General features: G+C 39.5%; 1 protein-coding gene across 7 annotated transcripts in view; it reads right to left on the bottom strand.

Annotated features, from left to right (window-relative positions):
* Window positions 1–2,540: 2,540 nt before the first annotated feature.
* LOC134546287 (uncharacterized) overlaps window positions 2,541–22,015 on the bottom strand; it is an 87,503-nt gene continuing 68,028 nt past the window's right edge. For all 7 annotated transcript variants that reach the window (XM_063389002.1, XM_063388999.1, XM_063389004.1 and 4 more), the window contains 2 exons: window positions 10,919–11,260; window positions 2,541–10,383 (listed from right to left, as the gene is read on the bottom strand). In XM_063389002.1, coding sequence (XP_063245072.1) covers window positions 9,393–10,383; window positions 10,919–11,260 — 1,333 coding nt within the window. In that variant the 3' untranslated portion in view covers window positions 2,541–9,392. The remainder of the gene's footprint in view (window positions 10,384–10,918; window positions 11,261–22,015) is intronic.

Here is a 22,015-nt window from a genome sequence, read left to right as displayed (position 1 = left end):
GGATAATAAAATTTAATTTTTCAAAAATTAAAGTGCTTATTCATGTATCAGGACCTGGTTCACACCAATCCTGTCAGGTCAATGATTTTTTTTTATTGCAACATTAATTTTACATCATTTTCCACGTGCATCATCTGTTTATTTCTGTTCCAGTATCTAATTTCAAATATATTCCTGCTAGTACAACCAACAGCATCAGACTTATAATATAAACTTTTGGTAAGAGTCCTTATTTTGTACGATTGTGCGCACAGTTGACTTGCTTAAAACTAAAGTGTGACCAACATAAGCGTGGCCTTCATGATAATCTGATGGCAGTAATACTTCTAGTTTTGTCTCAAATACTTGAACACCATGCATTATGATTTATGAGTGATCAAGCACGTACAGTACACTGGCTAGACTGAGTTCACGGCCAGGTTTATGGCCAGGCAACAACAGTACCGCACGTTGGCATATGCGAGGACGTAAAAACATTTGGTTCTTTACACTCCATAGCCGCAATTTAACTTGCCATAGCTGATGTTTGTACAACAGCCGATAGCGTAGACAGACCTGCGTGCGCATCTCTTCCCCCCTTGTTTGGCTAACTGTATCACACGGCACATCTGTTGTTTACAGAAGTTGAAACAGACTTCCTGTTGTGCTTGGCTTTTTTTATTTATTTTTTGCCTGCCGAGATTTTGCGCTAACTGAAATTTACAGACGTGCTATTCGAGACTGGGGCAGTAAAATTCACATTGCGCTAAATGAATACGCGCAATCTGAAGACGTGATAAGTGAGGGATAGGTGTAGTTACATTTATATAGTAACAGGCACTTGTATGAATTCTCTCAGCATGCAGCAGAAAGATAATTACTTTTGAGTAAAAATTTAGGTTCAAGATTTGTGATGTAATACTGGCAAACTTACCAATTATCATAACATTAATTATATTAATCACATTAATTAAAATTATTACATAAATCACATTCAATAAATTAACTGCACATATAAAGGCTAGTGTAAATAATCCTGTCATAAGACAATATGTGACATACAATGCATGGATGTTTAGAGACAAACATAAAATTACCCCAGACAAGACATTTTGAAGGATGGAAAATTAAGTGTTTTAGGATGATTTGTTAACAAGTTGTCATGCTGCAGCAGATTTTACAAAGAACAACTGAGGATCAGTCATGTGGTTTTTTTGTAGCAAACTTCACATATGTGGTGGCTTGCAACACACCCAGAAATTAAACCTACATTTATGATATGCCAAAAGGAGCACCCGGCTTTGCTAAAGATTTTGTAAAACTCGTGGCATGACGGCGTCACTTATCTGCGGGTTGACGACAGCGATCGGACAATGTTACCTGGAACTTTTCACATAAACATTTGTTCCAGTTTTGGCCAGCCAACGCTACAGGTTGCAATACTGCAGCACGTATCTAGCCTCGTATTAGAAGCAGCTTTTAAGGATAGGTAAGTCGACACGGTATCACTCATTAGTTTGAACAATGAGACGTAGGCATGCCTAATGATAGCCAGGGGACTATAATTCAGGATCTGTGACTATTTCTCGTGAATTCTGGATTTTTTTATTTATCTGGATAATCATGAGTGTCTATATAAAAGGAGAGACAACTAAGGTTAAGAATGAAATGGTAGTTTTAATTCCATTTATTTCAGCCAAGTATTTTGACAGCTTCTATGAGAAGTTATTTTAGGTGGAGAATGGTTGATCCATTCTGATTGTGTTGATAATATTGGTAGATGGCTACAATTATTATCCACAGTCATTTATTGTTAGGTTAAGTTAACTAGAACATCACATCCAAATACTAAGTTTTATTTCAGTTAGTAAAGTAATTTTTTTTTTTTTTTAAATTTAGGATGACACCCTAAGGCATTAAAATGTAGGAAAACAATGGACACCTACTATTAAGAAATGAATAACAGTAAATATTTCATTTTTTATTAATTTTATATTGATGACATGCTTTGAAGATTTTATTTAATGCCATGGTTTTTAAGATGTACTGTTAATGATGTACATTATTCTTTACTTAAATTTAGTTATTCTGTTTATGTACTTGAACTCAAACTATATATATTGTATGTTTTCAAACACATCCTGTAGAGGGTGCACACGCAGACAGATCCTAATCAGTACTTCTACACATTTGACAGGTTGTGAAGTTCTTTGGAGAGAGTGTAATTTTTTTTGTCAAACGAGCTAACAAGTTCTATTTGAGATACTTCTAGGGGACAAAACCCCCAAATAACACCCCCCCCCCCCCCAAATCAAAACTTTAACATCCACCCGAACTATGCCATGTTGTTATACAAAATTCCACGAAAAAGAAGATGACCAATGCACTGGCAGTGTCCGGTAAAACATGCAACAGTATTGCACTGTCAGTGATGGGAAGTCCGATGACAGCAGCGATAACAACAGTAGTGGTGAGTCCACAGATAACAAGCCAATGATAATATTCAGCAAACCAATCACAATGCTTATGTAGTTCATCTATTATTTACAGTACATACTTAATTTTATATTTTGATACAATGATCACTTATGAACGTGTAAACAAACATCAAATGATTAACTTGTTCTATAAGTTCATATTTTTTTATTGTATGTAAAATCTTTACCAATAATTCAAATTCTTTGTACTTAGATACTCAATTTAGCACATGTTGGGTTGACTTAATAGTGGATAGTATTACACCTCCGACTCACATAGCACAAGTTCAATTAACGCGAATGTGCATAACGCAAGAACAATTTTAGTGGAATGGTTTCAGATAGTGCGAAATAAAAACCCGCATAACGCATGGTGAGAATTAATTTTTTGGTATAAATTTACTGCCGTGGGGTGTCGCCGCATTGTCGGATATATTGTGTGCATGCCGCTCGGGCAGTGTTTAGCCAAGCTCAGCGCGTCAACTATCGCAGGAAAAAGCCGTCTCAGCTATCATATTACCTTACCCGCCCGCCACGTGTGTGTGTCGTTTTTCATGACTCAAAGCGCTTCCCAGGCGACTGTAGATATACTAGTTATCGTCAAGCTTTGTTTTGTTGTACACTTTATAATCAGCTAGTCATTTTGTTGTTGTGCGTGGTAAAGTTCGCAGTACATATGTAATAATTATGAAACGTGCAAAAGAAGTACAGTCTGATAAAGTGGTAGCAAAAAGAAAAACTAGGTATTTCTTTAGAAACGAAGTTGGAAATTGTACGGCATTCTAAAAACCATGAAGGCAACAGTGCAATTTGCAATTGGTCGCGCATTAGGCCTAAGTGAATATACGGTACGGACCATTATCAAAAATAAAAGTGAACAGGAGAAACTGTTGTCATCTGATGCATTAACATCCATGGAGGTGAGAGTGCGGAACCTAACACCGATCATGATTCACACTGAAAAGACTGCTCAGTGAATGGGTGTTTGAAAAAAATCACAGCAAAGATAAGTGTGGTATTAAATCGGGCGTCATAAAAAAAAAAAGAAAGCATTAGACATTTTTACTGCTTAAAAACCTAGGAACCCCGATAGTAGTGAAGTGTTTACAGCAAGTAAAGGATGGTTTTCAAGGTTCATAGACAGGTACAATATGCACTGTATTAAAAAAAAAGAAGCAGCAGCTAGTGCTGATTCAGTTGCAGCTGCATCATATCCTAGCATTCTAGAAGACATCATCGCCGAGGGAGGCTTCAGTCCTCAACAAGTGTATAATGCAGACAAGACAGGTCTATATTGGAAGAAAATGCCTGACAGGACTTACATTTCAAGAGAGGAGAAGACTGTCCCCGAATTTAAGGCTTCCAAGGATAGGCTTACACTTCTGCTTGGCACTAATGCAACGGGAGATTATAAATTAAAACCCTTATTAGTGTACCACTTCGAAAATCCTAGAGCACTCAAAGGCTGCTCAAAACCACATTTGCCAGTAATCTGGAAGGCAAATCGTAAAGCATGGATTACACAGGCTGTCTTCACAGATTGGTTTACCAAACATTTTGTACCTGATGTTACAAAGTACAACAAAGACAACAACCTTGATAACAAAGCATTGATGATTCTAGACAATGCTCCTGGCCAGCCAACTCACCTGACAGACCTGAACAAAAATTTTAAGGTGGTATTTTTGCCTAAAAACACAACCTCTTTGATGGAGCCTATGGACCAAGGGGCAATTGCAACATTCAAAGCATATTATTTACGACGCACTTTTCTGCAAGCAATCAAAGCGACGGATGGGGAAGGGAAACCATCACTGAAAGAATTTTGGAAGTCGTATTCCATAAAAAATGCCATTGATAACATCTCTGCAAGCTGGGATGAGATGAAACAATCTTGTCTAAGTGGTGTTTGGAAGAAGCTGTGTCCATTCTTTAGAGAGGAATTCCCTGGCTTTGAGCCAGTTGAGTCGGCTAGAGGAAATAGCAGAGGATGTAGTAGATATGGACAAAAAACTTGGATTTGAAGAAATAGACACAACAGATGTGAATGAACACATTAACTCCCATGATGTAAAACTGACCGCACAAGAACTTATTGGACAGGATGAGGTGAGACGTGCAGAGCAGGAAGCAACAGAAGACATGTCACCTAGAGCTGAACGAGTCCTCACATCAACAGATCTGGCTACATTTTTTTGCAAAATAAATGAAGCTTGTACGATTGTAGAGGAGAATGATCCTAATGAAGAAAGAAGTGACAACTTCAAAAAAGAAATCGATAAGGTATGTCAGGTGTAAAAAGACTTGTACGAACACACAAAAAAAAAGTAAAACACAAACACGGCTAGAAAGTTTTTTTGCGCCTGCATCGACTTCCAAAAGAGCAGACCTTGTGAAGGAGGCGACGGCGCCGGCTTGGGAAAGAGAAGATGAAGGTTGTGACACGCCAGCTACCCCTCCCACTTCTGGTCAGGAAGTTGATACACCCCCTGCTGTACTCGAACACAAAGACAGCTTGTTTACATTTTCACTCGTGGAGGAAGAAGCAACTACATCCACATTCGCTTTTTCTCTGGACGATCTACGTTAATCTTTCCATTTATGTAAAGCAATTGCAACTTCTGTCATGTGTGTTTAAGAGTTCATTTTTTATGTTTCAGGGTTTTTTTTTTTTTTAAACAGACACACGTAAGAATTTAGGGGAAAACTCAAAGGTAACTTGGTGTGTGTGCGCCCAAACAGTTGTGCCATGTTTCATTATTGAAAATAACATTGTTAATAACGGGGATAGCCGAACTCGCGTAACGCGAATTCACTTAGCGCAAGTATTTCTCGGAACCAATTGTTCACGGTATGCGAGTCCGAGGTGTACTGTATAATCTTGATTAACAGAGATAATGTGGACCACGGTAACATTGGATGAGCAAAATTTCGGATAACACAGATAGAATGAGAAAATCGTCTTGGTTTGCACTTTGCAGTTGGCCCAGAGGTATAACATTTTGGAGGTTTCTCCAGCTTTTCTTCAATGTAGATTCTTTAATGTCACTCCATGATTTGCCCGACCAGTAAATGACATCTTTGAAGTTAATTATATTTAAACTTTTGACAACAGTTGGGTAACATCAAGCAAATGTTTCAATAGTTTTACTTGTAATGGCACCAAGTCAGCTTGGATAATACAGAGCCTCAGTTAATATAGACACTACTGTATTCAAAACTTGGGGTTTATAGTGTAAAAACCAGCTCTGTTATACAGCGAGTAAAATTCTGATCGCTACTTTTTATTATAATTAATCTTGTTTAACTGTCATTTTTAGTTATATATGTAAATATAATCAAAAATAATTTGTTTTATACTTTTATTTAATTTACATAATACATAATTTATGTCAACCAACATGTACTAGTAAAAGAAATAATGCCTATAAAGGTTCATTATGTTTATGCTATAATAAACTTATTAAAAATTATAATAAAAGGTATAGGTATTTGTTGAGAAGAATCTAAGCATTCCACTTAAACTAGTATAAACCTTCAGTTAAAGCATATTTAAAACTTACATGTTCAACACAGCCTGTCTTACTCACTTCCACTAAACAGGATGGATACATTTTTGTTTCATGAATAGGAACAAGCTTGCAATGCATTAAAACAACCAGTATACTTAAGATTTTGGCAACCTTTGCACACTTAGCTACCAAAGCATTATATATATATGTATATATAAAAAATACAAGGAAACAGTTCATACAAACACATACCTGATTAAGTAAAAGCCACTGTGTGAAATAAAAATACAATACAAACAAATAACGACCATTATAAAATAATATTGTTACTGTAGTGTAATACATTAAAAAGCAGTCGTCTGTATCTTCAACTGACACTTGGATTGTCAATAGAAAATATACTAATTAAGCAGAGATCTTTGTTAATAAATTATACATACAGTAGAACCCTGTTATAATGAATCTGAAGGGAGCAGTTTATATGTTCACTATAGAGGGGAAACTTTATATCTGGGAAAACTTTTATATTGGCAATACATACTCAAAAGCATAATCTTAACTACACATAGGCCTAAGCCAAGAAAAGAACGAATGGAAATACTCAAAGCAACAGTTTTATGAGCAAATGCAGATATTATTTTTAATACACTACACATGTACAAACTTTCTCTTAATGGTTCTTCGACATCGGCGTATTTTCCCTTTTTCAGGCGTTTAATACTCTGTGACGTATTCGCAGCTTGAGAAAGAAGATTGTTCAGCTTGTTTAATATTGTATTTAATGTGGATGTTGCAATTCCCAGTTCCTTTGATATTAACACGTGCGGGACAGTGGGGTTGGAGTCTACCTTTTTAATAATGTCCAGTTTATCTCGCACAGATAATGCCTTACGTTTTTTAACGCGTTTTTCACCCTTTTTTATGTACGTATTTCTTATTGAAGCACATTTGCAGCTTAATAACACGAAATTCTTTTTACCGTCAAAAGTAAATAAACGAAAAATAACGAGTCTGGCGCATCAAAGATCACTACGTATCATTTAGTATCGCAGTTGTTAAAGCTGGAACGAAAATTTCTTACTTTCTATGGAAAAATTTTGTCCACAGAGTTCTATCTAGTGGTAGTCTTACGAACCTTACTCGATCAAAATGTCCGAAACGTGAACGATAAAAATGAGACGTAAAAATATTGAATTTGCTGCTATAATGTACATACTTATTTGTGTGGCGGTAATTTATGTTCAATTTTGATAACTTATTAAATGTACACGCGTTCGCCCATTCTTTAACTATGCAGGGAGAACTATTTTTATTTTCACCAAACTGAGCACCATTTCTGGCTACACGTAGCCTACCGAGGCCACTCGATTACGACTTGTTTATATTATGAACAGTGGACAATCGAGTAGCATATTGCGGAGAAAAACGTTAATGTGATCCAGAATAGACGTTTTGTGAAAATACTTTTAATTATATGAAAATATTTGAGATAAATGTGCATTATGTCGGCAAAATTTGTTCGTGGTACACGGGGAAACGTATCAACATTGACAAAAGTTGTGCGCTATATCCAATAAATTAATACATAACCTCACATCATTTTGCCGGGACCGAGACGGAAATTCACAATAAACGGGAATTCATTATAGGCGGGTTCACTATAAACGGGTTCTACTGTAAATAAACATCTAAAAAAAATCCTTCCTGTATCTTAAGATATAACTCAAGAAAGAATATATGTTGCCTATTGCAGCAATGAAGCAAGATGCTTTGGGCCAAGGATAACCTAAATATTTTCCTTTTCTTAATATTGCTCATACATTATTTATTATTTCTTATATAGGTAAATACTTTATTTATATTTGTTAAGAGTGTCTGAAGCATATCTAAATAGAAGAATTAACATTAAAGTTCCATATTTATATTCTGTACAGGTAAAGACACATACAGCAATTTATTGTAACATCAGACAATTAAAGGTTAAGAATTTTAATAAAATAATGACTTTACCTTTGTGCTTGCCCAAGCCCTTTCAAATGTTTAGTTTTCCATACTTTACATGCTGCAACCTAATAAAATACAGATAAAAATTCAGGTAATTACTCAAGAGTAAAATACAAAATTATACCCTTATTGACCCTTAAATTTGTTATGACCACATCATGACCACAACAATTGTTGACAAAGATGAATACAGTAAATAAACTGTATGTAATATACAGTAAGTCCTCCGTTTACGTTGGGGTTACGTTCCTGAAAACCGCGACGTAAATAGAAACGACGCAAAATGAGCCATGTTTCACGCCACCGGCCAGCCACGGCCCAAGGTCGGCCGGAAGCGCTGGCATACAGACGTGACAACGGGCAATTTTATCAGCAAATGACAACCGACAGCGTGGGAAACAAGTCCAACTAGTACTTCTCAGCTTTATAGAATGGTTATTTAACCAGCTGCTTTATTACCTTTATTGATTGAAATATAAAAACAGATATGTAGTACATACTGTACGTAAGAGCAGGAAGCGTCCCTCATGATGTATGATAAGATAAGGCGGTGAACGTGTAGCTTACGCTACATAGCATAAATTAACTACCGAAGGAAACAAAGAATTATAAACGAATTATATACGGTGTTTTGGTTAAAATAAAGATTTACGGTCATTGTAAACTACGTTATTGTGAATCGGCGACAACTTAAATTGAAACATGAGTACTCAAACATTAGCAACGTTAATCCGAAACGACGTAAATCGGTACGACGTAAATAGAGGACTTACTGTACTATATAATATATGAATAAGTTACTGATGGATAGTCTGGATTTTGTACAACTGTAGCGTAAGCATCAACACATGCTAACATTTTCTCAAAGTCTGCCATTGTTAGGCCAGTGCTGGCAGCCCGTCAATACAGTTTTTAAGGGAAGAGAGGACAGAAAAATCCAGAAACTACAGTGCTAATGTTCCCAAAAGCATTTTGGATTTGGTATTTCACATGAAAGTGTTATCTTTATGTGAACAATGTACACAACAAACACGGGAATAAGGAATTTATATAGGTATATAGTATTCAAGGTAACTAGCATGGTATTAAAAAATTAATTCTGGAAATTCAATCAAATCAAAAAAATAGATAATGTTTTAACATTCATTAAAACATATATAAGTATTAGTATCGGTTTTCTAACAACACCAGCTTATCCTTTATATCAGCACTGACTGTCCACATTACCCATGTATGAAAATTGAGACACTAATATAGATTTATAGTCATGGCAGTGCTTTAAAAATGCTGCTTATATTTGACCAAACAATAACGCACAGCCTATAGGAGGGCTCTGCCATACACCATCTAAAAACATAAAAAAAACTGTATGTAAAAAAAAAAGTTATTATCAAGGCACAAAAGCATCATAAAAGCTTTATCATGTAAGTGGTATATAGTAAGCTAGATTACCATCTGGTGGGAAAAGGTCAAGGCAAGCATGGTGATGCTTTAAAGGGCACTGCCTCCACGTCCCCACCATTTTATAAGCAGAAAAACTGCTGTCCATGCCTAGGTATCGCCATGAATGTGCATGCTTCAAAAAATTGGGCCCGTACTTATTCCTGGCGTAAAGTCCAGGGTTTGCAGGTGCCAACATCCACAGTCCCATCACATCCACTCGAGTTGGAATATCTTTCAGTGTATCGGGAAGTAAATACCAGCTAAGTCTTTTGACTCCCCACATTTCAATAAATATGCTTGACGCAAAGAATTTGAAAAACCCTGCCGGACCATTGTAAGTCAGGCTGAACGACTCCATCGGAATACCTTGTTCGAGGATCTCCTTGCGATACTTGTAGAACGTGGCGTAGCCGTCGCCTTGGAAGATCACATCGCCGTCGATATCCCAAGGCATGAAGCCCCTGACCTTCACGGCCCCTAGGACGGAACCAGAGTCCAACTCGTACTTAAGTTTGTGCTTGGTCGCAAATTCGTCGAGAGCTGCAAACACTTGCCGAACTTTGGAAAGGCAACATGGTGGCAAAAGGTACGCTTGCGTGACGGTGAATGCATTGCATGACAGCTTCGCCTCTTCACAAGAGAAGGCATACTCCTGCCCGGACGGCAAGGTCACGTACTGGAGCTCCCATTGCCGAGCCAGGGAGAGCCATGCCGACCGATGAGATTCAGCCGACGCAGGGCTGGCGACGGCATCCTCCCCTGCGGTGAAGAACATGGAGTCCGGACACGCCACCGCCGTGACGCCCAGCTGTCGCATGTGGAGGAACCAGTGCTCGAAGACTGTGAGAGAGTTGAAGCCCTCACCGAGAGGCAGCCGTCGTAAGTGATCGGTGCGTGCTACGAACGGGCCGGCAACAGCATCACACAGCATGCAGTCTTGCCAGGAGTGGTGGTATCCCTCCTCGTACCTGCACAGACAACCCCCTATTAAATGTCCTCTTTTACAAAGATTTTATCACAATGAAGGCTCCACGTGATATTATAGTAAATACTGTTCTTATTTGGGCTTAATGGTTCATCACCAAGACATAAAATAAATTACAGATATTGGGGAAGGAATCATTATGGTCTACAGTAAGGAACCATTCTTCCATTTTCTTGAAGTGATATTGCAAAACCATTAATGGAAAGCCAGAACGACTGGACCAGAACTCAAACCCAGGCGGTCCTGCAGTTTTTGTTCAGCGTGCAGCTATGCCAGCTGGCTTAGTTTGTAACTTACGTCTTGTGTTGTTTGATTACGTTTGGCTCTAGTTCCAATACGCCAAAGCAAGCACTTTTTTTCTACACATTTCTACAGTACACAGTGTGCAGAGACAGTTATCACATAAACTTTTTAAGGGAACGAATAAATGAAGTAAAATGGAGGAAAGTGCAACGTCGGGGAACATAAAGAAGTGTTTGTATCGAAGTACAATGGGAGATGAATGTATTATACATTACCTGAGGTGGTAATTGCTGACAGAGGCCTGGTAGCAGCCGACCCTCCAGTGGCCGGTGCCATTCCTGAACGCACCGCCTGCCACACGCACGGTGCTGCTGGCGGAGGCCAGCGCGTGTACCAGCCGCTCGAGGCGCGCGAAGCCGGAGAAGTGGGCCAGGTCCCGCCCCAGCAGCACGTAGGGCGTCCCGGCCCCGGCCACCAGGAGGTTCCACACCCGGCCGGCCGGCGACCCCGTCGGGACCAGCCTCACCGTCACGTTGCCGTGGCGACTGAGCAGCCACGACACCGGCTCGGGGACGGGAGGCGAGAGAGCCAGCACGACAGGGAGGCCTCCTCTGTAACTGCGGTTCACAATGCCCACTTACTGCAGGTTTCACAGCGCTCAGGGTGGCTTGCACAGTTACACTCGAGGCAAATAACAGTATTACACTATTTGACTAACTGCAAAGATTCACCCTAAGTTTCAGTACAAGCAAACCTCAGAGTTCCCTACTGGATTTACCATCTGCAAATTGTGTTTCTGGATGTTGGTTTCAAACACTCTAAACCTTTGCTTTGTTAAGAAGTTTCTCAACAACTCAAATATTTTAACCAGGACTGGCTGATTTAAACCATAATTATTTAAACCACTGTTTAAATCAAGTGGTTTAAAAACCAAATGGTTTTTTAAAAATGTATTTTTAAATAGAATACATTAATAAATTTTAGTAAAAGGTCTAACTGCATTCTAATAACAATAGTTTGCTCATTAATGTTTCTTATGATTTACAGGACAAAATAATTATATACCAATCAAGATCTTATAATTTAAATTATCTGAATAAATTATAAATTATAGCTAAATATTCCTCTAAAATTAAATTAATTAGTAAATTGTAATAAAAAGTATACAAAAAAAAAACAGGAATTAAATTAATTATTACAAAAAAAAATTCCTATATTGTGGGAAACCCCTATTCTACAAAGAATCCTCCTCATGTGGGAAAATAACCTTTCTGTGGTGAAGTCCCAGTCATATGTGCAAATTTGCTGGACTTCAGTCCTTTGATGTTATAATATTTCTGGTTCAACATGAGTGGCAGAAAGTTGGATGTTGTATGGCTTTCCTTTGAACATGCTGTGAACTATAATAACTAACGTAATTTAAAAAAAATTGGTTTAAGTCAATAAACCTGGATTAAACAAAAAAGAGGTTTTTTCCAACCCTGTTTTCAAACTTAAAAACCAGGAAAACTTCTGAAAAGGGTTTTAAGGTAGTAAAATTCATACAAACACCAATCATGAACATGCCAATCATAATACAGCAATTAAGATTCCAGAATAGAGATGGACAAAGATTGATTCATGTGAACTGTCCAAATCTGCTGATACAAGCAAGGCCCAGTGCATTTGTTTACAAATGGCACTCATACATGCATTTTTGTTACAATTTTCAACTGTAATGTACAGCACATTTAACAGCACTGGTACTGAAAATTGTCTGCATTGGAACTAGGACATATGATATGCTAAGAGAATTCACTACCTCACAAACGCACCAGCTACATCCACCATGACACTGGTTATTGGACTATTTTCTATTGTATAATAAGCTGTTCAATGCTGGGCACAAAAATGTTTTACTGTGCAGTTTGTGCATGTATCCAGGACTTGTAGTTCATGTATTGCTGGTACTGTCTGAAACACATTAGCTGGCAGTGAGCTGAGCACAGATTTGAAACTCTCATGTGGCAGAGGGTGATAGCCTGACAGGTGAAAGTTGTTTTTGTTGTTTATGGTTACCGCAGAATTTCAGAATCAGATCAGCACAACCAAAGCACAAAAAGTTAACTGTTTTAAGTCAAAATATTTTGAATGTTTGTTTACTCATCTATAGTAAAAGGTTAAATTAATTTAATACAAATAATAACACAATTCAAATTATTTTAGTTGTAATAGATACTATTAGGCTTCAATTGTATTTCCGGTTAAAATTTACAACTCAAGTATTTTTCCTGAGCTTTCAAAAATGTTTTCAATGCAATTTCTACGTTTTTCCTAACAACGTTTAAATTCTCCAACTTTTCCATGTTTTATGGACCTGTAGCAACACTGTCGAGTTTTGGCGCTTGTGGAAAGCTGAGTAGGGCTGACCAACAAAGGAGGCCAGTAGAGGGAGTGTGCCGCTCTGGTGGCACAGTAAACAAAGAACAGCTGATTGTCTGAGCACGTGGGAGGGGGGGGGGGGGGGGGGGGGGCGTGGCACCACGTGGCCGGATGGGCGTTGCCGGGAGCCACGTGAAGGGGATCCGCAGGGGGGTTGTTGACGTCACGTGGAGGGGTGTGTGTATGTTTCTAAATGAGGAAGGTAGGTAGCGCTAGTGTGGCGCGCGCCAGAATTATTTTTACAAGTATAAAAATGTGAGGGCAGGCGGCGGGGATTCAAACCTTCGTTTCTGGATCGTTAGTCCGTCACGCTAACCACAGGACCACGAGACCATGTTGGAGAAAATAATTTCAGATGTTGTATATATGCTTATAAATTATTTTTTTAAAGAAAAGGTATATTTTTTATAGTGGTAAGCGGTAAAATTAAACAAGGCGCATCGGCTGCTAGTCGGACGCCATGTTTTTTTTTATAGTGCTAAGTGGGAAATTTAAAAAAATATATAGTGTCGGCTGCTAGTCGGCCGCCATGTTTTTTTTTATAGTGCTAAGCGGAAAATTTAAAAAATATATAGTGTTGGCTGCTAGTCGGCCACCATGTTTTTTTTTATAGTAGTAAGCGGTAAATTTAAACGAGGTGCATCGGCTGCTAGTCGGCCGCCATGTTTTTTTTTATAGTGCTAAGCGGGAAATTTAAAAACGGGCCGGCCGCCATGTTTATTTCAACATTGGAAAAAAAATATATTAATTTCGGCTGCTAGGAAGTAACCAGAACAGCCAACTTTGAAAAAATAAATAATATTATATGTATGACAATCTATTGCTGAAAGTCGCCATCTTGTAGTACAGCATACCAGACCGCCGTCTTGTAGCATAGTACACCCTGCCGCCATCTTGTAGCACAGCATACCAGGCCGCCATCTTTTTTTTGTTTCCCATTTATAGTCATTGTTTTTTTCATTTCTCAAGTTTGAATATAAAAAGTATTATTTCGGCAGCCACTACTCTATGACGATAGTAGTAGTAGTAGTAGTAGCAGTAGTAGTAGTAGTAGATGCCAAATTTCAAAACACACACTGAAGTGTAGCCATGTTTTCTTATAGTACTAGACCAGTATAGTCATATTATGCTTCATTTGTTGTGTAGCATGTCTGTCTATAATAATAAAAAAAAGCTATAGGCATTACTTATGCTTATAGCGTGTTAATAAAAAAATTATACTTTACGTATTTCAGCGAATTCAAACACCGTTTTTTTTTTTTTTATGTGTTAAAGACATAATGTTCTCTTGTAGTGTGTATTGTGGAAATACACAGTAGAATTAATTACTTTAAAAAAAAAATATTAATATTATTTATAATATATCACCAATTTTATTAAAAAAAAAAGTATTCTTATTACGTCACTTGTCATTTAAAAGAAATGTATTGTGCATTTATAGTCATTATATATTTAAAAAAAAAAAAAAAATTCCCAATAGCTGTAGTCGCGAGGGAGTACGCGCCGTCGCAGACGTGTCAGCGGCTCCAACCCCTCTCCTTCCTCCCCCTTGTTAATTTTAATAATGACCAAGACACTGTCCGCCCGCATAGAGAAGCCGCTCGCAGAGGGTTGGAGTCGCAGACGTGTCGGCGACGGAAACGTTCCCCACCCCTCTGCCTTGTTAATTTTAATAATAATAACCCTGCCAGATGTCCACCCGCATAGGGAAGCCGCTCGCAGAGGGGTGGGGGGTGCAGTAGTCTACACCCTAACCCTTCAAAAGGACTCCAGACATCCGCGATTAGAGTCTGTTAAGGCCGGTTCACTCCATCAGTCTTCCACATCGGTTCTAGAAATCCATGTTTTAACTGATTCTGGGAATCCATTCCAGCTGACTAGAAGAAGTGTAGGAAGTTGCTTGTGGATTTTATTAATTAAATAAGTGTCTATATACTTCGTCACTTGAATTTCTTGAGAATAAAAACCGCCCTTGATTTCATTTCCATCTAGATCAGACAAGTAGTATGTTCTAGGGTAAGTGTTGCGTATTTTTATCACCTTAAAATTCTCGTGGGACCAAATTACGGAATAACCTTTTGCTAATAAATCCTTATTTCTTGAGATACGTACATGATCTCCGACACTAGCTTTAAGTCGCCTGTGGTCTATGTTTTTCACAACATTGTAAACCGTTTTAAGAAGAGAATTAATTATCTTTCACCTCGTTGGGGCTCATACCGATAGTCTTATGAAATCTGCCATTGTATATTTCCATAACTTTTGGTAAGAGCGGTAGCCATTTATAGTTTCCCTGAGCGGTCATTTCTTTAAACAAAAGCAATTTTAAACTTCTAATGAAGCGTTCAACTACCGAGGCCTTCAGCTGGCTGTTGGTTGAATAATGGTTAATTCCGTGTTCTTTAATCAATGTCTGAAATCTTCTGTTATAAAATTCGGTACCGCTGTCTGAGTGCACGTGAGTGAAACCTCCAGAATCCTTTAGAATACGTTTCATAGCTAAAGCCACAAGCTCCGCAGTTTTTTTCAGTACCGGAACCGCGTAAGCCCGCTTGGTGTAAACATCAATCGCAACCAATATATATCTGAATCCTTAATTTGCACGGTGATAAGGTTGCATTTCCACCAAATCGATCTGTAAAAGATTGCTGAGACCATTAGTGATTACACGTCTCTGAGGAAAGACTTTGCTTGCGCTTTTGTGAAGTTCAAGCGCAATACCGCGTCTGGCAGTCATTTTTTTTTAATTTTTTATTTTTTTACTTAATTTTTTTTAATGTAGTTAGATTCAATGAGTTCTTCTAGTATGGCCAACACTTCATTTGAATGTCTCGTGTTCCCGGATTGTTGCGATGCAAGTAATAATCTAAGCCGATCACATAATTCATTTACCGAGTTCCAGTAAAAATATTCCTTTCGACGATTTAAATCTAGTTTTTCAACTAAACCACTGCCTTCATGGGAAGCAATGACAGGACAAAGATCCTTAATGAGCCCGAACTTTTCATGATCGGTGTTTTTATAACGTTTGGATGACGCATCATTTCTTTTATAACACGCGCTAGTAGACCGCAGCAAGCGTGTGTATTGACACAATGCAGCTAATGAATACACCTTTGGTTCTTTCGAAAACAATAGCTCATATAATCCCGGCGAAGGTTGTATTAGTTCATCATCTATGCGAAGTAAATTATTATGTAGGAAAAAAACTTCCTTATTTCCCAAGAACCAGCGATTGTTGCGTTTGTAAATTCCGTAGGTCGTATCATTTATTTTAGAATTGAATCCGGTTAGGTAGGACCGGGCTTCCTCACCTTACGGCTCACGTGACGCAGTCGAGCGTTTACCGGAATGAACAATCAGTGGTAAATCATCATCATCTTCTTCACCTTCGCTAGAGAAAGTCTTAATCTCAGGTTTAGCGATAGGTGTAGCGGATTCTTTTTTCACCTCAGTCGATAAATAATCTGCGGCAGCAGAAGAACTCTCGAGACGCGATGTGATCGGTTTGAATACCTGTTCATTAACTGCATCCCGCGCCAGGCGCGCGCGTTTGGCTAGCAAATATTTTTCACGAACGTTTTGTATGACGTGATGGAGCTTTCTTGCTTCTGAAGCCATGACTGACTCATGTGAGCGTAAATAGAGGCTTTTATACATTAAGGATGCCTTTTAAGCGCAGTAGCTGTAGTTGGTATAATGCGAAGCTCAACCGGTACGGTAATACGTGGAAGCGGAGTTGAAGATGGTCTTACACCAGACAAATTCACCGACGGACCTCTTAAAACCGGAAGCGATACAGATGGTGACTGTGCTAGCTGGTTTTCAGGTCAGTCCGCTAGCTTCCTTCCCAATAGGTTATACAATAGGTCTAGACGATTTCTCATTGCATTCAAGCTTTGATTAACGATATGTGGAAACTGAGAACATGAAGTAGCTCCACTAACGAGACTATCAACTTTATCCTCAATACTCAATAGAGACTCCTTAATAAATTTAGCATTATCTTCGCGTAGAGAACTCATCAAAGTATTAAATTGAAATTCCATACCGGACACTATTTCCTTACTTACAAGCTTCGGTTGCTCACCCACGAGTGTTAAAAGCTCTGTAAATGTCGCGCCCTCCAAACCGCGGTCGGATCCGACGACGAGGAGGAGGACGCAGATGTCCGGGTTGCACGGCACACTCCACGAGTGGTTACCCCCGTCGAGGAATGTTGAATGTGTGAACAAATCACACGATTCACTCCAGGCAACCACCGTGCCGTTGGGACGTTGCAGCTCGCACTCAACAAAACCTTGCTCCTGGCCGGGCCACACCTGCACCACCTCATCTGCGGCCTCGACGAGCAGAGCTTCCGGAGAGCATAGGAGGTGTGTGTCCGGCTGTAGGAGGCTTGCGCTGCAGTTTTGCTGAGTGCAAGGCAGCTCTATCAGATCGTCGTCTGCGTCGTCGCAAACCAGGTGTCCCAAGGTTGTGCAAACGTGCAACCACTGCCGACCGTCCGCCGTCTCGAATATCACCCGACCGTAGCCAAGCGACACATCCCGATACAAAGTTGCCAGATTAAACTGCATCGGATGTGAACACTGGCGCGAAGAGTGGCTTGGAGAGTGGCTAGGCTCCCCTACGAGCGACGCGTTCCATTTATAGCACCGACGGTGGGAACCCACAAGGCTCCCCCCCCCCCCCCCTTCGAGCGACGCGTTCCATTTATAGCATCGGGGGACCAACCAGGGTCTGGCGTCAATTGGCAATGCTCCAACGCCCAAGCCCTAAGCAGCGCGGCGTTATTTCGTGACGTAACGGGCCGTGCACGGCTATTATCTTGCGTATATATTTTATTCAATTTTTTCAGTGACGGACATTCAAGCTCGGTCTGAGCATCCTGAATATTAACATGTTTTTTACACAACTTTGCAAGCCACCTTTTTGGCTCTACGCCTGCCACCATTACAGTTCCGCTAATATGTCCTGACAGGATGTTTTGCAACGAAGTATACGGAAACATACCGTCATCCCAATGGATGCCGTGGAAATGTCTAGTTAACCAAGAATTTGTTCTCCGGTAATTTCTGTGGAGGTATTTCCACGAGTATGGCGGCTGAAATGTTCTCGTAATTATCTCCCCTTCGTCATTAGCCAGGCTTATCTCTTTTAAGACGAAACCGTGCTGAGAATAGCATCCCTGGAGGTTGGCATACAGCATGACGTCCCAGGGAAGACTGCGTTATCACTTACATTACATTAGAATTTTAATAGATTTGTCTCTCGGGTTATACGAAACCAATCGATCGTGCAGAATTAGTGCGAATGCTTGAGTGCCAACGGGAATATTTCTCGTTGTGGTAATTTTCTATTCTACAATCCACGACTCCTCCAATCATCTTATCGTTCTGTTTAGACACATCAAACACAAAGAGAGGAGGCATACCTTTAAATTTCTCCGGGTCGAGAAGTGGTGATGATTGACGGCCGTAATATGAGTCTTGAAATTCCGCGTACGTGTTATACACCAGCAGATAGCTACCATTAGAAAAATTACTATCCAGGTTTGTGTACGGATAGGATTCCGAATTCAAAAAAACTTTCACATTCTTAATGTCAACATGATCAAACTTTGATTTATCACCGGCGACTTTGTTTTGCCTACCCGTTTGAAATGTGACTATTATATATCTAGGCTTTTCCATATTAAATGATGTTTTCACAGACCAATGTACCGATTGAGATTGCGGCAGGGCCGGATATGTTTCAAGGTTCCAGGATCGGAATGCAATGTCTATGTTTTTTCCTTTTTCAACCATTTTAAGCAAACGAATCCTCTGTGCGGTAGAAACGGTTACATGAGGCATTAGCCAATCGATGCTCGTGAGTGTTAGTTTCACAGGCAACGGTTGCGCTGCCGTGTCTAACACCGCGTTGTTCTGAGAGTTTGACACCAGTAACACTAATTCTTGTCGAACGTTAACTAAAACATGTTTATAATCTTCGAAAAATCCCATGTGCTGACTCAAAGGCATGCATATTTCAAAATCGCCGTTTGCATTAATGGGTACACTATAGTCTTCAGACAACCCCCAGCCGGCCATCTTGGAAACGGCTCTTTCACTGGGCGTTAGTGAAAAATAGTTTTTAATCATGGTCACTAATCCAACGTCGCGACATTCATCTATCTGTAAATTATTTACCTCGTACGCAATTCTGTTAAACATGTGTAAAATTCCATTTCTGACAATTTTTGCGTATGTAGCGGCCTGGCCATCCGGTTTGACGAATTTTCCACGGATTCTTAACAGGCTTTTGCACGGCAGACAATAGATCTCAGATATCTGGATTGCAATACGTATCTCGGAATTTAAATCATAAGGACCCGAAATGAATGGCCGGTAGCTATGTACTTCCGTTTTCGTGATATCATTTTCCAATTGAATTGGCTGGTCGACTTGGAGAATGCTGGAATCCATTTTGGAATACTTTGAATCCTAGTTTCTTGAGAAAACGTATATTTTTACGTGTTAACCGCTTGGCATCTCGCTGACTACTGGTTCTGCCTTCGAAACCGCCGGAGCCTTTATGAATGCCAAAGTATTTCACTCCCATATTTTTTTAAATGCAGACGTAACGTTATTTCTTCGCCTCTAAAATCTATGAGCTTTCCGTTTTGGTCGACTATCCTCACAGACAACTCGTGTATTCGTTTAACGATCACCGGAACATATATGACAGATTTAGGTACTTCGATGACCTTATAACCAGGCGGGACGCTGGGGTAAAACTCGTGTATGCTCAAGCTAGGTTGTCCGTTTAAATAGCTGGAGCCCACTATATTTGTATCTATACGTATGACCGATACTGGGAAAATATTGACCGGTTGTGTTGACTCATGCATTCGACCTGCCACGTAAATTTTAGGTTCAAAACCGAGCATTTTTCCGATTGTATCGCTTCCTGTAAAATGGATATCGTAATTACAATGCATATTACATTGCAATGTATTAGGGTTGCCTCTCAAAATAAATGTCTCATCGTGTAGTAACAGATCTCCGATGTAACTATCCAAATTTGAAATTTCATAACCTCCGACGGGAAGAATAATTTGAGACACAGGACCATTGTTTTTCGAAAAACTGAATTTGTTGTTTTTTTCGTCAACGTTCGGAATGGAATGGTATGTTTGAAAATCGATAAGCCCAATCTGCCACTCTCCATTCGTAAGGTCAAGGGGTGGAAAATATACGGATCGCAATTCCGAATTTTTTCCCGTTAATATAAGTGAAATTGACATTTCAGGTTAGCTTGCACTATAGTATGGATCACCAGGATAGGTTGCACTCTGGTATAGACTGGACGCGTCAATGGCTGGTGTATCTGTGCTGTTTGAAATTATTTCTTTTGCTTCTTATACGCGGACGAGAAATCTTAAACATAAATGACCGCAATTCCACGATTTGATCGTCTGTTGTCTATCGTAATTGTAACTTAACATTGTGCCTTTCAGGTATTTTCTTACTTCCAGAGGCGGTCTGAGGTCGCCATAGCTGTCATAATACAGCGCAGTGCTGCCAGACTTTTTATATGCAACCCAGTGAGTTCCTTTTCCTGTAGATACGTCTAGATTAATTATCCCACACTCGTACTGTTTCGGTTTTAAAGGTAAGTTATCTCTCATGAAAACGCCTCGGTAATTTTTGATTTTCAACTTGAATACCGCATTTTCTAAATCCGTTGTAGTAAGCGGTCTGTGAGGCAAGGCTAAAATCACCCTTTCCTCATTTTTTTTTACTGCTTTCTTAGTCGCTGCGGCGCTAGCGCCGCTTCCCCGCGTGAGGTCATGTGGCAGGGTTAAAAGCGTCCCACCCTTCCCTGTCCCCCCTTCCGCTTCCGGCGGCGGCGACGTCCTCCGACGCCTCCTCCCACGGCTTTGAATGGTCTTAAAAAAAGCCCCGCACCATTTTTGCTTCGATTTGTTAAGGCTTGAATACGTCTGTGATGCTGTGCATATGGTTGCAACAATTTTGTCTGATTATTAGCGGTTGTCACGCTCTTTGCGATTCCGGCTGCGCCTCCGATCAAAGAACCGAGCGCTGCCAGAGCTGGAAATAGAAATGGTATAACACAGCCCTTTTTATCACGTTTTTTTTCTTATTTTTTTTCTTTGTGATTCTTATGCCAGCTCCTAGTTTACGCTTAACACTCATTATTTTACTTACGCTCCAAGCCGCGATCTTTTCACCTAGCTTAGTTTGAGGGTTATGTGCAATTTGTTTAGCTTTAAGTGCTAAAATACGGTTCGCTTGATGTCTGTTCTCCAAATCGTTACTCTTTGCGTATGAAATATCGTGTTCTTTGCACGCTCTATATAATTGATTTTTGCCTGGGTCTCGCGTGCTAAACGTTTTTCAAGTTTTGTACCGGGCCCACACCTAACGGAGTGCGTTTCGAGAATATTTATTTGTATAGCAAGAGCATAGAACAACCAAAATATAAACGCTTGGCGCAGGTGTTGTCTCATGTTCAAGGTATTAAATTTTTTCAGTTTCGTGATAATGAAGAGGTAGTGCCGCCAAGCAAAGTTCTACCAAATTCGATTATAATTTTCGATGACATAGGGTGTGAAAAACAGGCAATAGTTCAACAGTATTTTTCCATGGGGCGACATTTCTTGTGCGATTGTTTTTATTTAATTCAAACGTATAGTCAAACCCGAAAACAGTTGGTTTGGGATAATGGTAATTTTATAATTTTATTTAAAATGGATCTTCTGAATCTTCAACATGTTTACCACGAGCACGTCACAACCGACATGTCATTCGATAAATTTAAAGATGTTTGTGCTCGCTGTTGGAATAGCAATGATGGTTATGGTTTCCTAGTAATAGGTAAAGATTTTCCTCTACAAAAAGGTCATTATCGCTGTGGCTTCGATCACTTCATAATGTTACCTT

The sequence above is a fragment of the Bacillus rossius genome, chromosome 1 (assembly GCF_032445375.1).
Source record: "Bacillus rossius redtenbacheri isolate Brsri chromosome 1, Brsri_v3, whole genome shotgun sequence".
NCBI lineage: Eukaryota > Metazoa > Arthropoda > Insecta > Phasmatodea > Bacillidae > Bacillus > Bacillus rossius.
Note: the sequence above shows the minus strand (reverse complement) of the source record. Positions and strands in the feature narration are given on the sequence as shown.